Below are 19,563 nucleotides of genomic sequence, written 5' to 3' on the forward strand. Positions count from 1 at the left end.
ATATATATATATATATATATATATATATATATATATATATATATATATATATATATATATATATATATATATATATTGTACTATGCGCAGGTTCCGAACTGCGAACGCATCAATTTTTATTTGTTTGTAAACAAATGCATGTAAACCGATAGGTTATTTATCTACAAGCGCGTTCGTTGTAAACATTTGGCTTTAAATTATCTATCGATGACAATAAGTTATTTTAAAATAATTTTTTAAATACAATACCAAATATCACCATTTCGTCGTAGGAAGTTCACTGCTGGACATATGCCTACCTCATAATGTCCAATAGAATCGGTAGAAAGTGACTTGCACCAGGTGTCTTCCTATAACCTCAACGAGGTCTATCTATCTCGTGAGTGGACGGACATCTAACGCTTCGCTTGCAGGTCCGACTACTCCAGAACATTAAGGATCCGACGACCATCTGCTCTGTATGCTATAGCCTATTCACTGCCCCTACAACTTGTCCATTCGTTAGACTATATTAATTTGGTTATTCTATCGATTAATGTTAGTCGATAAAATAACCAAATCTCATGGAGAAATCCCAAACAGCTCTCTCATCGCGATGTCATTTCCACCACGTTAATTTGGGAATGTCAAATATTTTTTTTTTCTCACGCCTTCATACCTTTATATGACCTGCCTGACATAAGACAGGGCTGAGACTTTTTATAATACAGGGTTAATAATTTAATGTTTTTTTTTTTGTTTACATTATCACTTATTCTACATATTTTCATAATCTGAACGGTTCTTGGCTTTACTCTTATTCCTTTAACTATCTTAATCTATTCTAGTCTACTTCAATTTCTTATTAGTAAGTATTTATGTCAACCAATTTTTATTTTTACATCGTTTACCTCTTTGCCTGCTTTTTACAGCTATTGCTAAAAGCCTTACTGCTTATATGTCTACTTTACCTAATACGATTCAATCTATATATATACAATACTGTTCATCCGTTCTATTATTATTTAATTTCTATAGTCCAATATTACTGTCTTATAGTTAGACGAAGGAGACTGTCGATATCGACGTTTTGTTAGCGTTAGCAAAATAGTGAAATTGTTTTTACCTTTCAGCAATTTATATGACATAACAGGTCAAGTGCACAAAGTTTTTACTTCTGCGTCAACATTTACATGAGCGGTTTATGCTGATTCAAAATGTTGACCTTTATAAATAAAACGCGCACATTTCAGTACAACAATTGCAATATTTTAACATAGTAAATGTCAAATGCTATACGATAGTAGTTTCGTTTTTGCACGTTGGCGGGACCGGCCAGTAGATTTCAAGGTTGATTCGCTAAAGGTTTCTCAAAAAGACACTATATCTTTTGCTTAAATAGAACTGAATGAAGATAATTACATATTTTTATAACTTAAGAATACAGGTTTCAAAACGATTGGATTTCACCCGACCATAAAAATATAAAGTCACTTTGAACCATCATTTTATTATAGCCTATTCTCATTAAGTAAATGGTGACATTAGAAAGCAGTGTACACATTGACCAGTTAAAGTAAGCCTTTTTGAAAATACGGATGTGTCTGTGTAATTTACTATGATTTAATCTATTACGAACTAAGCTGAGTGACCAACGATGATTCACTATTTTCCAAAATTACTAATCGACTATAAGTCAAGCATCAATATTGTCTTTTCAATTATAAAATAGTAATTATAATCAATGGTAAGTAGACGACGTTGAAAATATTAAAAAAACGAAATAAGTAAATAACTCTTTGCCGTATTTTAAAATTAAGACATAAATAAAAGTAATTTAATAAAAACATATGTCATCTGTTAATGAATGAAATGTATAAACAAAAAAATAATAACGGTTTATGTAATCTGTTCTCATTTATAATGATATCAACGAATATTTGCATAAGGTAATATAGATATACCTTTGAAAATCATTAACTGAAGAGACTTTCTACATTAATAGATTCTATGTCTTCAATGTGGTCTTGTACCAGTTCCCTGTATACTCGCTACTTCCCTTGCCGACAATCGTTGTTTTTTTAAACTTCGAATCCTTTCACGGCAGGTGACGCGCTGTCACTCGTTTATAACAAAGGGTAATTTGTTTATGAAAATGGAAAAAAAAATTGTAAACTATATACGTGCGGCAATCGTATCTATTTTACCACAATATTACCAAAGGATTTCAAAGAGAAGACAAAAATATTTGAATTAATTAAAAAAATTGTTAATCGTTTCATAAGTAATAAATCACACCGCTGTGTCACCATGACTAAAATTCTGACTACTGTGATTTTATTAAATAGTTTTACCATCGCACTAAACATATTTATTTAACATTATTATTTGAAATTAATTATTTCACGCCGGATAGGACAAAGTACATATGATTATCTTTATTTACAAAGAGATTGAAGTTGAATAATATAACTTAATATAATAATTTGAATTAATCTTATAATTGCGATTCGAAAAGTTAGGATCATCTGTTGTTATCAAAATCATTATAACCATATCAGTCGATAGACGCACACTGCAAGACAGGACTCCCCCTGAAGGTCGGTACGATGACCGGTCTCGCGCTGCCCGTGTCCATCGACCTCCCGTGACTTTAAATATGTCATCCGTCCACCCAATGGCAGGCCTACCCACGCTGCGTGTACTTTTTCGGTCTCAACGGTCATCAGTTGCACGAACCCGGTGCCCCGGCCACTCCCACTTTAGACGAGCATTTGTACGATCTACGTCGGTGGCTTTGGTTCCCAATTCGATCACGCAGCGAATACCGTACATAAATACAATAAAAGCTCACCCAAGATCCATGGGCGGGTAGGTCTCGGCGACGATGTCGCGTGGATCCTTCAGAAACACCACTACTACGGAGATATTATCCAAGGAGCCCTCCTCCTTGGCCTGCGCGATCAACCGCCTCGTTACTGCTTCCAAGTCATCTGCACACAAAGAGAAGGTCACATAAGTAATGCTTCAAAATCAACAACTTACATTGGATCAAATACCAAGTCTTACCACCAAAAGTTAACATAAATTCATTGTTTAAGCAAATATAAAATAACCCTACTTAAATAATTTAAAAAAAATCAATCAATCATTCGCATTTTTTTATTAATGTTAGTTAAACATTTCAGCCAAAGGATGTCCACAGCTGGATATAGACCACCCTCACAGATATCCAACGACCGGCACACATCGGCCTTCATCCAGTGTCTTAACCTTAACAAGGTCGTCTTTACAACTCGTGGGTGGACTTCCTACGCTGAGTGATCTCCACTCCAGACTCTTAAGGCTCCAGCAGTCATCTGTTCCGCGCTATATAGCCTGCCCCGCTGCAACTACAACTTGCCAATCCGTTGGGCTATGCCGGTAAACATTACGTTAGTAAATATTTATAAGTATAATGATAACAATATATTAGTACATGGCTAATATCATCTAGTATTATAGGAAAACTCGTATTAAAAACTATATCGTATCTTACTTCGTACTGTACTCGATTTGAAAATTGGCAATTAGTCAAACGTGTCGAAAAAAAGAAAATGCAATTGAGGTTATACGGGTTTGTTTCTCAAAATAGTGGTGTGCCATGCGGCACGTGGCCGAGGCGTTGCAAAGTTTATTATGTCCGCAATTTGTTGCGGCACAATGGTGAATTGAGCTGACGGATATGGACTAATGTTTGTGTTCCCATTCGCCGCACTTCGGCCGCCTGTGTGGATGTCCTTGTTCTGGCCTCAAGCCTGTCGCGTGAGTCAGCGACGCGCTATGTGCTCGAGTGTAAGCGTGATCTGCCGTTTCTATATTTCATTCGCTATGAGCTAATACCCTTAATTATTTTGCCGTAATAGACTAAAATATGAAGAGTCTTTGGTTCTAGGCTCGTTTACTATGGTGCAGCCTATTAAATAAATTAATGGTTTCAGAAATAAAAAATAAAGTTCTAAGTTTACTACACAAGTAATAAATGTTTGGTATATTTTCTTGCAGACACTGTTTTGACAAAAGTTATGTGCCTGTTGTATTGATAGCAAATTAAAAAAAATAATCTAAAATATAATTCAGAGTGATAGTTTCCAATCAATCTTTAGGTGTGTTTTTAATGATACATGAGCAGAACCCTAACCTTTAAAACTTGTAAATCTATAACCCATCACTTTGTTTTAGTCATTATACGTAGATGAATATTCCCAACGAAAGCTAGATTATAAAGATCTAAAAACTTGACCGCAAAGCAATGTCGACGTCCTGATAATCAACATCCAAGAACATAAAAAAGATTTCCTCTGAGTACACCCTTCGGAAGCAGCGGCGTTATTAGATCCTACGTTGGCATGATGAAAAACAACCTAACGACTAGGTTTTGCCTAATAGCTACTTAGATGTAAACCTGATAGGATCAAGTAATTTTTTGCATGTGCCTTCATTACGTTTATTACAACAAAAAGGCGTATGAGAGCGTGTAGCTTATCGAGGCGGTTCACGACACATTCCAGAGGTTATTCGCAAAGTGTTTTACGGCTCTCGCGTGTACTTTTCGCATTACAATGAGTCGCGCCGGTGGCAGTCGAAACAGACTCAGTCGACGCGCTCATAATAAGTTCGCCTGTCTTCGTGCAAGTCGATTTGTAGGCGGCATGTTTGGGCGCGCCTAGAAAAGGGTGTGCCTGTTAAGTGCCTGTACTCGCGCACCGACTGTGGTACTGTGGACGCGCGCCTTGACTTTGCTCGCTATTTCGGGGCGCGGTGGACGCCGCCGCCCTTGCTTTTTACCCTGTTTGTTCTGGCTTCAAGCCAACCGCGCCTCTACTTCTCGTGTTACAAACATTTTAAACACCCATTTCAAAGCGAAGTAAAATATGAAACGAGGGCTGACGTTGCTGTGCTTAATATTGTTAAAACGTTAAACGTTGGAGTTTAAAATAAAATGTATTTTTATGATCACTCACAACACCATTGCGCACTAGATCCGCGTAATATGTAACGACTCCCCCTGAGACGAAGTTCATATTTAAGCAGTAAGCATTTAAGACTGAATTAGATTTCATACGTTATTTTTAAGCAAATCTCCATAATTAAAGATTAAATAACTTGCCAACAAAAGCGATAGAGTTAATATTCATTAAAATGCTTAAAAAAGTTTAAAGCCAATAGCGACGTCATAACTACGGTTAACAATAACGTAGAAACTAAAATAAAATTTATCATTAGAGCAAATGTATAGACAGAGACAATCTGTTGGGATAAACCGAAGCAATCGGATATTTAATGGACGGGAAAGCTGGACGCAATCTTCGCCGGGCAGCGCGGAAGTCTTGAATGTTTATTAGTTTGATTTATCACGTCATCGGGGGCGGACGTGAGGAGAGGGGCAGGCGTATCGGCGATTACAGTCGGCCGCTAACGGTGATGCGATGGAATGCGTCGGCCATTGTTCCTCGGCCGGGGAAAAAACAGAGCACTGCTCAAACTGCATACTAAACCTGGCGTACCATCACGCTTTCAGCCTCCACCAGGAAGAGTTTTTCAGAATAAACGTACACCTATTGACGATAAACCAAAGCAATTGATTATAAATGTTTTCAGTTGGTTGAGTCTTGCTTATGTCTATAAAGGCAGGGTAACAAAAACTATCCACGTTATATTGAAGGACGTGAAGAAACATTTCAATAGTAACATCATCAAAACCAAAACTCTGTAATATTTGTGCATCGAAGACTAGCAAAGGTGTAATAAGTATCATAGTCATAATTTTATTCATGATTCTGTATGACGTGCAGTGCAGAACATGGGGTCTCTCTTAGATTCCTAATAAGACCGGTCGGTAGCGGCCTGCTTGCTGCGTCTTCGTGGAGGTTCTACACTGCTTGCCTAGAGCCCATGGTCTCCACCCCAGAACCATAAGGCCCAAAGCGGAGATCTGGGCTGTCTGTCCTGCCACTTCGACTTATCTATCCGCAGGGCTGTTGTTGATTTTGGTTACTTTGGTCCATCTACAAATCTCCTTATTCCTGAATCGATCACGTAAATAAATTCCGTGCATAGCCCTCTCCGTGGCTCGTTGTGCGACCGTGAGCTTGTCAATAAGGTCTCCACGTTTCTATACCGTAAGTCATCATAATTTAAAACAGCCTAATGCTAAACAAGTTAAAAACAAGAATAAATGGCGAAGCGTCGTAGAACGATTTATTGATAAAAAGAAAATTGCTATTTCATTATTGAATGCAGGCCACTTCCAACCGGTCTTATTGGAAGTCTGTGATGGAGGTCTAGCTCTAACAGTAGACGTCGCATGGCTGAAATGATGATTAATACAAACCTGGCTTAGTTCTAAATTTCATCAAGTTTAAGTATGTGTGAAACATAAATAAACAGAAGAATTACTATTCATCCCGCGTTCAATAGCGTCCGATACATAAAATAATTCTCTCCCCTCTTAAAGAGTTTTCTTTGTATTTCATTTGCTTTTATTGAATGCATTTATAGGTTACTGCATTGGATTGCCAGATATTCGGAACGGAATCAGTTAATTTGATCGTTATCTGCAGGCTCGTCCATATTTAATTAAATACCGAGCACTAGGTGAGCAGTTTGCTAACCGGTGCAGTGTCGATAATTTCGCAAAGCGCCAGGAAGCTAGAGATGGCGCGTGATACATATTTATGGGATACATAAGGTGAACAGGAGAGCGATAGCGGGCGCGGAATTAAATCGAAAGAGGCAGACGGTTGCGTATTAAGTGCAATTTTCCACCAAGTTCAACCCGCCGAGTTCCAGACGTAGCCTAGCTATAGGCTATTGACAAAAATGGTGTATACGCCATTCTTGTCTGAACAGACTCGCGCAAACACATTTATATACAGCTACATACAAATGTGATCAATACCATTGTTGATTGCATTTCCAATTTTTTTTATATTGTTTAATGAATTGACTATGTTTTTATTGAGACATATAGAATCAATAAAATTTTTTTTTATTATAACCTATCTCTTTACATGTACATACAACAGATTTCCACATATGTACTAAACACGATATCATAAGACTTAGATTTCAAATTTACTAACAATATTCCAATTGCTTAGTAGAGGTCAGCTAAGAACGGATTTTTTTAAATTCCACCCGCGAGGTGGGTTGAGGGGACGATCATTAAAAAAAAGCATTTCTACAAACTACAGGTCAACAACTACAGTAAAATTTTTCATGTTCAAGATTAGTAAGATCTGATTTTATAAAATTATAATCACATAAGACACTGCCAGGGCAAAGAATATCTAGTGATTGTAACTAAACATAGATTTTTAAGAAATTCTTATTAATGACTAAAATAATTTTAATAAATATTTAATTGAATAAACCCGTAAAATAATTCAGTAAACAAAATGTGAATTTGAAAAGAATAAAGAGAAATCGTTTGACTCTCAATCACGATTTGGCATGGAACTGACGCGTGCGTATTAAACAAATACGGTAATATTGCTAAAGCGCAGTACGGTGACGCCAAGGTATATAGACGAGGGGGGTGGCCCCCCTGGCCGCCATTGCAGTTTCCACTTGGAGCTCCCACTACCTACCCAACTATAACTCAAACATATAAAGCCTACGGAAACGCTAAATTGAAAGCCAGCAGACTAGAGAGTTCCGAACCAATTCAATTACGGAAATAGATTGCCTTTTATCAAGCATTTGATTTAAAAGTATTGTACGAGCTTTTAACATACAAGTTTTGAACGTTTCCTTTTAATATACCTCTCAAAAACTTAACATTTATCTCTTATCAATAATATTCAAGGAAATATTGTGAAAAATTAGAAACATTAAGATGATCTAGATCGTGGAAACCAACCTGCGGTTATTTCAAGGATTATTTCTCAATTAATTAAATATTTGAAACAACATACTTATGTCAATCATTATCTACTTTAAAATATGAAATAAAAACTCCAAACAATGTTAATAAAGTTAGGCAGCATCTGAATGAAAGTATTTAGGAAATTTTAAAAAATTATCGAAATACATAAAATGTGTTTATTTTTTTTTGTACTTTCTTATATATTATTTCAATAAATATAATTGATGTATAAAAAGATTAATAGGTTATGAAATTTTTCAAATTTAAAAACTTTTCCGACTATCAATGGACTCGGCCGTCCCTGGTATGCGGAGACGATTAGACAAGGCAATAAGATCATATAATATTACCAGTTCTTATAACAAGACGAGTTCACGGCGTCTTGCGCAGGTGGGAATCACTAAATTCGACACCGCGCCTGTGGTCAAACTTTAAACAATCGACACTATTTTGTAAGAGTTGAATAACAATAGCCGCATTGCAGTAGGTCACTGAGGTAAATTGATACCGACCACTTGTCACCCAACACCCCACGCGTTGAAATTAAGCGATATTTATGCGGCGACCACGCGGGAACACGATCACGGCCTGCATTAGGAAATAGTTGGTAACAAAACCACGCAACGTACGTGACCTGTAAAGAATAATTAGTTTCAAGCTAACCGTTCTCGGCGCAGGGAAGACAAGATATCTTCGGGCCCCTCTATCGAGCATAACAAAGACAATGGACGCTCTATTGTCTGCGACCCTAATTAATTAGAGGGTTCTAAAAATTGCGGAATCTTTCACAAATGCTCACAACAAATGGCCTGGGTTTTCTGTGGTTACTTTTGCAATATTCTCAGTAAAATAGCAGAGCAATTTATTCGCAAGCTCTATTATCACTTAAAAATCTTTCACACTTTAAGAGGATTTATTGCCAATTTTTTTAATGAACTTCGTAAATTTAATAAAAGATGGCTTAGATACATTGCATGGAAGTGTATGGTAATACCATAAACAGTTGCCCACTAAAAAGTTACTAATTTATGTAGCCTAGAGAAATATATAACAAGTTTTTCTTCACTTGTAGTGCTAACCATATGTACCTTATCATTTATTTTAAATTTATTAATATAAACTATAGACTGTCATATTTTCTTCGCAATACTTTTCTAAAAGAGTCTCTGGATATCATATTACTGATTGTGAAACATTGTTTTTAAAGTTATCCATGTAAAATTCAAAGTAATGTAACAACAAGCAAAGAAGAAAGAAAGACGTATGACTGAGACATTTCTATTTATGTTCATTAATAGAACACTGAAATCTACTCGAAATGTGAAGTGTTAATTAAACGTATACGCAAATAGGCTCATGGGGCGACGAGGGCTGTATTTACGGACACATTATCGTCGGAAAACAAAGTTGACAGTGGCACTTAGGGCCCTCGGATTGACGTCTGCAAGGCCTCCGGAACGCGGGGACGAGACAGACGACAAACAACCAACGTCTGAGAGCGTTCGGCGTCGTATTGAGTGTCTTGAATGGCACAAAAATAAGATTATCGTATCATAACGTTATCTTTAGCTTCGCTCTTTGCGGCATCAAATTATTAATTAAGAAAATCTTCACATTGTCTTAAAAATACTACAGAGGTTGACTCGATATAGGTGTAAAAGCTTTAATGATACAATCTATCCAAAAATCATAGGTTTCAATTATAACAAATAACGTAATGATGATAGTTAACCATATATTAAAAAAGAATTTTTTAGAGTATTCACTTAATACAGATGATTGTAAATAGGTGTAAAAAGGTGAACAAATCCTTTATTTTCGTTAGATTAGTGTAAGGTACGGTACACCTTATCCAAATCAGTACAGTAAGGAAAATCATTTTATAAATTTTGATAACTACGTATTAAAATTAATTATAGTTTACCGCAAGAAATTATTCGCATTCTAATATTAAATATATGTTCAACTAACATTTTTCATAGTGACGGATGGTAACACTTTAAAGCTTTTTGCCATAACCAATCAGTGTGTATATTCAAATGAATACGATAATGAGAATAATTAATAGATAATGTAACTGCACGTTTCATTTTATAAGGAAGAAAAAATGCAGCAACAAGGAAATGATTCCGTTTCTTATTGTGCACAACGGAGCGTAGTGAATCGAGTGGTAACTTTTATGCGCAGAGTTCGTTCATCAGACGACCGGTAATTGGTTCACGGAAGGGTTGACGTGAACACGACGGCGGGGCGACGGGAATCTCTCCAATTAACTCTCTCGCGCTGCCGTCCGATTGGCCTTATAATTGGTAGACGCTGCCCAACCCGCCCACGCTAACATATCCCGGTTTGAAATATCCACGTCCTACTAGCAGCTTTTACTGCAACAGCTCCCGGCGACACCGCTCTATATTACCCGGTATCTAACATTAACGACATCTCTCAGCTTATAAGCGATCGTTATCTAAGACATATGTTGCACCGTGTTCTATGAGAACAAACAATATTATTTTATTGCAAGCCATGTTATACAAGGTTATTTAAAAATATGAAAATATAATTAGCTTCACTGATTGAACAAGTAATTACATTTGACTATTATTATTTATTAAATTACAGGTGATTGATAATTGGTGTAAAAACTTTAAAGGGATCATTTGCCAGCAAAAACCTTTAACACTATTTTTATTGGAATGCGACAGGAAAATATTTAGTAATCTAATTTTAAAGTCACCTTTTTTACTTTAGTCGTATGGAATTTAAATTAAAATAGACATTGCGATATTAGTCCATGCACAGCATAGGAAACATGATGTGTTATCTCTACGCTTGTTTATGCATGCTGTTCCCTCTGAATGCGGAGGTTTTGTGTCAATGCGATGCTGTGAAACAATCACAAGAGCGGAATGTGGCTCAATGGGCAGCGAGCGTTCGCACAAAACGACCCAAATTGCGGTAAACTGAATGTAGCGCGCGAATGAAAGACGAGAACAGGGACAATTGCTCAACACAAAGTTCCGGGAAGCGTTATATCATAAATACGCACACAATTAAGAACTTGTTACGTAGTCAGCGTGTAGCAATTGGGATGTGTATGGGAAAACGAGGGCTTAACAAACGTTTAATAACGTCAATGGACACATTGCCTCCTGTTTGTGTCGAATATTTACAGTCGAATTAAAGTTATCCGTCGCAACTGCATCGATCGCTGCCGGTTTACGCTCGCTCATGCGCCGTGCGCCGTGCGTTATTAATCTCCATGGTTTGCATTTAGAGGCGGCTGGAGCGGGCTACAAATTGCGCCCGCCACATTCATATGCAAAGGCAGGATCCCACGCAACAAGTGCCACTTGCGCTCGACAGCCCCAGCCGGGCTTTGATGTGGTCGACGCTTGGAAGTACAACTGTTATTTTAATAGCGCTTAAAATTTAACTTTCGAATTATATTTAACGACCAAGTTTTAAGTGGAGAATTTAGTACTTGTGCATTTGTATGTAATACCTTAGTTACACGGCTTATCGCCTGTTATCTCTAACGCCAGTATAATTAAACCACGTCAACAAACGTCTGGCTCTACAACGCACTACAAGTTATGTACTAGACCGAGTCATAGCCATAAACATCACTCGATCGCCGTCCGTACAGAGCAATAACGAACTGCAGATATGCAAGTGGTCATATCTGATAAAGAGCTATTCTCGGTATCGATATATTTGGCGAGTGAAAAATAGCGATTATGTTTATTAAGTAGTGTTTATTACAAGTGTCATTACAGATGGTGTACGTGACGGGCCCTGCGCAGGTAAACAGGATGTTCCAACAGGCCGCAACGTGCCAATGATCTCGCGGCTTACGTGGCCGGAATGGTACATTCGATTTGTGTTTGATATAATGGTATTGTTTATATGCGGTATGTGGAAGCGGCGAATAAAAATCTCGATGTAAACTGCAACGCACGTGACGCGGGCAGCGACCTCGCTCGCTAGACGAATTGTACACATATGTACGGCCTAGACAGACATACAAGTAATTCGCGCGGTCAAAATTTCCACATGCGTCTGTAAATGACTCATGTTGCTTTAAACTGACATTGCGAAATTTTAATCTTATTAACACAGAATACTGTTGAACTTCACTAACATTTAGAATTATACACACATAGGTTGATAATCTTCATTTTTCTTTAAAATTATTGTGCACCATGTAATTGTCGAAAAAGATCTAAGACACATAATAAAATAATATACACTTCTTATTTTTATAATATAATAATAACATTACTTACAATAATACTGTTACAAAATATGAAATACAACAAAAAGTTCGATGTTTTAGTGGTCTACACCAACGCAATGTTTTTTTTTCTACCGTTCACTTGTAATATTTTTGTCGTTTACTTTTTCAATACAATATAGTTTTAATATGTTTTTGATACAATAAAACTTAAATTTATATTTTCATTTAAGACTAAAGAAACGATACATATATATTTAAAACATAAATGCAGCATGGGGATGTTCAAGTATCCTTATTATAACACATTCGTGAACTATAAAGGTAAATTAAGAAACGTAATAAACTACAGAATATATTACAAGAGACATGGCAGGGTGTGAGATAAATCAATAAAGTTCATCCAAAAATAAATGTAACTCGCGAACGATCTGAACGTTAATGCGAAAGCCGTGTCCCTGACACGGGAATAACGATAAGGACTGAATCGGGACGTACGCGAGTATATTTTTTCCGGTTTTAGTTGCAAACCGTAAAAATCGCTAAATATAATGTATGATACTTAAATATTTATTTGCGACACTCATGACAATGTATACCAGATAAGATATTCTCATGCAGCGTTTATAAAGTGTCGTTAACGAATGACATTTTATCGTCTCGTACAGCAAGGTGGCCCTCGCGGCTCTGAGTCAGGTAATTACAGATGTCGGTCCCGCGGCCGGCTCGCGTATCGCTGTACCTGCCCGGCGACGCAATCAGCTGCAATTTGCAATTTCCGAACACAAACGCCGTTACGTCAACACACAGCCAATCAATTTTTGAACGCACCGTCTGTGCGCGCCGGCAATGTTTATATTAATGCCGCGTTCCACAAACACCGCTCTCATTGACGCTGCAATCAAATTTACTTAAAATGTAACCATGTCCGTAGTCGACTAAAAAAAAGTTTATCCCGAATAACTTCAAAGACGTAAAAGAAGTAGATCGCAAAACATAAACAAATAAAAGGAAGCAGACACAACGGATAAACAGCCAAGAACGGTATTATTAATTTTAAATCGTGATACAGTTGTTTCTCGAAATATCTTTCACTCGTTGAATTAATCACGGCCACGGATTCGAGAAACGATAATGTAAAAAGCGAACTACGATGCTAACAGATTTATTTCAGAAATTGAATCACATTCGAGACGTCAGCGGTATTATTAATTTTAGTCCAAAATTAGATTAAAACGACTCGGCAAGTGCATGTAACGAGTATACTACACAATACATCACATGTATAGTTTGTGTTCGTATGATCGAGGGCAATGACCCTTTATCAAGCCGCGTATTGCATTAAAATAAGACGTAAACCAAATTGCGCACTGGTAAGAAGATTTGGCGCGGTTGTTGACCTCGGTTGATTAAAATGTTTTCGCAGTTTCTTCCCACGCCGGGTCAGGGATATACGGCTGTGCAGCAAGAGCTAAGCGGTGACCTTATAATCTTGTTAAACAAAGCATCGGACTGCGTCTCACACTGCCGAGGTGACATCCGTGGCAATTTATATTTGGTTTACATTTTGAAATATATCAGGACAAAAGTTTTTATTCGACATGAAAAGTTTTTTAATGTTCTTATGAATACAGTTAATTGCAAAATCAATTGCATATTGTTGAGAATTTGAGAGCTATACATATTTTTTCTCTGTCAATATTTTTACTTCGAATAATAAAGTTCTTTAATAATAAATTATTACGAAAATGTCAAACTTAATCTTATCAAACAGTTCGTAATGAATTCAAAAGATATCAACTGAAATATATAAATAAGGATACGTGTAAACAACTTATTGATTAATTTCTGCAGACGAAATTCATAACTGTTTTTTATTTACACGTTGAAAACTCTTTTGGCATTATGTTTTAAAAATTTATGTAAATAAAGTTTGTGAAAGGTTAGTTCGTGCACAAACCAGGCAGTGCTGGTTTTCTAATCATTTCGTGAATCTACGACAGAATCCAACAAAACATAATCGTTTCATGATAAACCAACAACAGCCGCGTTGTCAGAGAACGGAAAACAATAAACAAACCTGAGATAATTCATTACAGGCAACGGTGCTTGCCTCGGTCGGAACGATCGGTTGTAATCTACTAGTAATTGGTGCTGTATCTCGTCAGCTATCGAGGCAGTACGAGAGAAAGGTGGATCGTTAGTGAGTCACCGTCGGGTAGACGCGAAGGTATCGGACGCCGGGCTTGTGCAAGGTGATATCGTACAGCCTGCGCTTGCCGAAGCCTTCTTTACATACAATCGTCGAACGCGCAGTACGATCCCGCGGCGTCCCACATCGCTGACGTCTGACTCACAGGCGCCGAGATGCAATTGTTTATAATTCACACGATTACCGACAGACACTTTTTGCAATATAATCGTTTAAAATATCATTCTCTTTGAATAATTGCGCCGAACGTTTAACACGTTACTTAATGCGTAGCATAAATGTTATCTACTTAGCTTTTAATTGCAAATAAAGTTAATCTTTCAAGCCACGTCTCGCTTAAAACAATTATGACAATTTGTAGTCCAAATTTCTCCCAATCTTTAAAAATATACATATTCGGTGAAAATAAATATTAAATCATGTTCCTAAATTAGAAAGTACAAAGACACTTAGTTAATAACTACAATTCAGTATCTGTATTGAAATCATGCCGCCGATACGGCATGTTCGTGGTCCAGTGAAGCGAACAGGTGGGATAAACAATGCACCGCCACAGTCACTAGGTGACGTGATAGCCGCGAGATTCACATTAAGAAATTTTCAAACACGCCACTTTTACTCGATCACCGCTCATTGTTTCTTAACAACTGATTCTTATCTAAAATTAATCTTGTACACTACTCAGACCCAAGCCCACTTACAATTTGAAGAATATTGGAAAAGTTTATTTCGATATTTTAATAAGTTTCTAGTCACGTCATCCTTTTTAATTTTTAATGGCAAATTTAGCAAACTTAGATAATTAATGTGGCAAAAATTCGTTCTAAAGACGCCCCTGCTGATTTTCCAATTACTTATTGGAAGAAATCGGATATTAGCCTCGGAACAGTAATGAGATTTGCCTTACTATTTTTCGCCGACTCATTATTCTTAAATTACGTTAAGATTAAACACACTAATCCTTTTATTAAAATACGTTTAGAAGTTATTAAAGTTATAAAAATATATAAAGTTATGTTGGAGTCAATTGTTAAATAAAATCTAACATTATCGTCATCTTTTCATACGTATACTGCTTGATATAGGCTTCCTCCATAGATTTCTAACAGGTCTGGTTCGAAGAGGCTTGCGTCTAGAATCTTCTGAAAACCTTAATAAGATCGTCTATCTACCTTGTTCTTAGACGTCCTTTGCTGCGCGTGCCGATCTGTGCCGTCTGCACTTCAGAACCGTTATGGTTCTTAGCGCTATATCCTGTCCAACACTTTAATTTAACAATACCCTTGCCTATCACATTTATTTTCGTTCGTCTATGGATTTCTGTATTCATTCTTGAATCGATCTAGTAAAGTTAAGTGAAAATAATCCAAGTAAATTTGACACAGGTGAGTTGTAAACATTTTAACATTGTAAAAATAAATATATTGCATCTCAAAAGATAGCCAATGTTATGTAATTTAATAAGCATGGCTCAACAACATATCCAAAACAGACTATTGTGTTAAGAGAGCTTAGATCTAAGAGACCTTAATCCCATCAGAAGATAGCTTCGTTAGGCTGAAGACTGATTGAAATTTATTAAGATCGACTGCGGGGCATATCTGTCGTAGATCGTAAATTGTTGCCAAGTACCGGCGGGGAATGCCATAAAGATTGCTGGCCGCATAGTTTTCGTTGATTCAGTTGCCACTTAAAGCGCACTCGTGCAAAATCCACGTCTTCCGTTTCGATATTAAACTTCCAAGTGTTTTGTACAATCATAACCAACGAGTCTATAGACGCTTTGTGCTATGTATTTCCTGCGGCGGTAATAGCTTCCGGTAGGAACTAGAACATGACGCTGTGATGTTTCTTAACTGAGAATAGAATGTTAATAAAGACGCGAAAAATATTATTTATTCATATCTCACAAGATATCTCCAAGTGTTAATAACATTAAAACGATGCTGCCATGGTAAATGCGGAGATTAATTTGGAATTGCTTTGTAACGTTCCATTCTTTGCACACCAATATGGTAAACATTAATATTTACGGTTAAAGGTATATATAACACATATATTTAATAACATTTATTACTACCTACAGTAATTGTTCTTGGTGAAAATTATATACGAAATAAAACTACTTCTTTATTTTTTTATCATTAGTTAACAGGATTGAAGTACATGGGAATAAAGTATAATTTTTAGCCGTCACCATAGGAACAAAAAATTTCTATAGTACTGTTTTGTTATATCTAGATAAAGTTACTTCTATTTGTAACATGATATAACTTTTAGGAGTAAAAGAAACGAAGGTGATCGACCCAGAACTGCAGAGAATGAGAAGCCTTATAATATTTCACGAACATAGGAACGAAATTCAAAACATTGAGCTATACTCCTGAAACATTAAATACTTGTGTGTGACTCTAAACTGAACTAAAGAACTGCTTGTCCAATTAAATCAATATTTTTTTCATATTTTTGTTAAGCATGTGGAAGGCAATAAAAAATATATCAGGATTATTCTATAAAAACAATTCTTTTCCCAATCCCATTCAAAATATTTGACGTCAACTAAAACCATTACAAAGAAAATATATTCCAGTTTTAACTAGTTGTGCTATGTACACAATAGAAAAATTTTAAAAAGCTAATTAAGTTTGTTGTTTGTTTGTTGATAGTACGAAATCTTTTAGAGGGGCTAGTATAAAATAATAAGTAGGTATTTACATCTATTTTCTGTAATACCTGTAACAAGTGCATAAAAAATCGACCGGCCGGTGGCAGTTTTGACGATATTTGCATTCAAGGGGGACATGCGAATCTACCGCGACGTGAGAGTGCCACGCTTAACGGACACAAACGCATTAGTCACCGTCTCAAGGTTGAAAAACACCAACGTTTAGTTAAATACAACGAACGTTTTCGATTTTTGTTTAAAGATCGTTTGCTTTGCTTGTCTGATTTTTTGCGCCGGTTGAGTACCTTTCGACTTAAACGTTAATTAGGGCAGCGACTTGTTCAACATGATCAAACTTTGGCTAGCTTGTTCTCTAGTCTCTCAAAAATTTTAATTAAAAATGCTTGCTAATACATGTCAAGACATTTTTTCATGCTTTTAGAAGCTTTATTACAATGTGCTGTGAATGTGTTGAGTCAATGTTCATTGCATAGACTTTAGGCATAGCTTTTGAAACAGCCTTAGCAAATAAAGTAACCTCTGGGGATTCCAGTGCATTTTCGTATCACTTGCACATTGTGTATTTTCAATTTTCACAACTAAAACGTTTGCGAAGACGTTTTATACTATTTTTCATTCAAATGTTATATATTATGTTATACAAATTTAATTTAAATAAAATATACAAAAATAAATGGACAAAAACACTATTAATCTTCATCAGTATTATTTAAAACGCAACTCGTCTTCTGTGACCTGGCCAACGGCCTACTTTTTTTTCTTTTTCGATTAGTAGTGTTCTGCATTCAGCATTTTTCGACGACCTTAACAAGGTCATTTGTCCACCTTGTGGTTGCAAGTCCTACGCTGGGCTTGCCCGGTCTACGGTCTCCATTCAAAGACCTTACAGTCCCTATCTATTCTACGCGCCAAGTGGCCTGTCCACTGTTACTTCAACTTGCAAATCCACCGGACTATGACAGTCATCCACGGATTTCCTTACTGCCGGCTTGATCTCGTAGACAAATCCCAAGCATAGCCCTCTCCATTACTCGTCGAGCGACTGATCATGCTAACTAATGAATTAATCATCGTCATCATCAACATATCACCCAATATACGCCCATTGCGAAGCAAAAGCCTTCCCCAATGAACACCACGATGACCGGTCTTGTGCTGCTTGCATCTAGCGAGGTCTAGACCTGGACTATGTCATCGGTCCACCTAGCCAACTCATTACAATTATCAACATTAGACATGAATTGTAGAAATATAAGCTGTTATTTGATATTATAAGGGAAAGGTAGATGGAACAATGCGCGTGCGTGTAAAGCCCGTGAGAACTCTTGAAATGTTGTGATAACAGCACAGCGCAGGCCTGCCCCAGAGTCCGCGCACTCTCGTGTGTGCGAGCCACATTCAATGCCCAATAATACGCGGCCCGGCTAGAAACGCAGTATGCGTGTTCGGGGCCGAGGCCAAGAGAAATCGTAACAACTGGAATACAATTAAAAAAATAAATTCATTTGTAATCCATATTTTTGTGCGACCGAGTAATATTGGTTGTTATAAACGGCATTCCGCGTGGCTTCTAACAAATGTGTTGATTAACGCGACGGGAGTTTAAAACAAAGGATTACAGCAACTCGAGATCATCGACCCGTGCCGAGGCGATCGTCAATGTTGCGTAATAATCTTTTTAATTAAAGCTGGAGCGAAGACGACGCGCATGACAATAGGTGGCAAAATTAAGTTGCCAGTACGGTGAGAATATGAGATAAAATTATTAGTTTAATTCTTACGTTTACATAAAAATATATTATGATTGGTTTTAAATATATATTTATAGACACGAATATTTTAATAAAGATGGTTTGTTTTTTGATACAGTGCAATTAGTTATAGATGTAAAAGCTTAGAAGAGATGCTTTACTGTCAATTAATATAGGGTACATCGTATTCTAAAATCAATGGTTTGAAAAATAATACATATGACAATGATAACATAGTAAGAAAAAGTGTATTCGGATTACTCTATACTAAAATAAATTATTATTTATCTTTCCCTAAAAACTGCACTGTCAGAAGTTATTAGCTTGTATGTCTTCGTGAGTGACGACTTATTACGGAATTGGATATAGATGTAAATACTATTAAGGTTATAAGCTCCAAAACTTTTACATTTTTAACCAATCATCCTGTATAAGTAAACGATAAAGTTACTATCATAATACTTTGTTAAAAGAAACGGTTTATCAATTACGACCACTTGAACTTTTTTCTTCACAGAACATTTAATTAATTTACGATCATTTTCGTAAAGCGATATAAAAAAAATTGAAGTTTTATTTTAATTCGAGCCATAACGCGTTGGCATTTTTCGCTTATCGAATGCCAAAAATCGATAAACAATATTGCATTTACAGCTATCTGCTTCAATATTGGTAGCGAAATTACAACGCTTGCTATTATCTACACACTCGAGTGGGTATCGGCAAACAGGTGCAGCGTTACGCCCACAAACACATATTGCCTGCAAGGTACACGCGAAACGAATCCGTTTC

General features: G+C 36.6%; 1 protein-coding gene across 1 annotated transcript in view; it reads right to left on the bottom strand.

The window, feature by feature from the left end:
- The window catches only part of LOC137930634 (uncharacterized), a 115,093-nt gene that overhangs the window by 11,095 nt on the left and 84,435 nt on the right, over positions 1–19,563 (bottom strand). The window contains exon 8 of the mRNA XM_068773943.1: positions 2,834–2,972. Coding sequence (XP_068630044.1) covers positions 2,834–2,972 — 139 coding nt within the window. The remainder of the gene's footprint in view (positions 1–2,833; positions 2,973–19,563) is intronic.

This window comes from Battus philenor, unplaced genomic scaffold (assembly GCF_028537555.1).
Source record: "Battus philenor isolate CCGP_79_NKW_IND1 unplaced genomic scaffold, ilBatPhil1.0.hap1 SCAF_6, whole genome shotgun sequence".
In the NCBI taxonomy this organism is placed as follows: Eukaryota; Metazoa; Arthropoda; class Insecta; order Lepidoptera; family Papilionidae; genus Battus; species Battus philenor.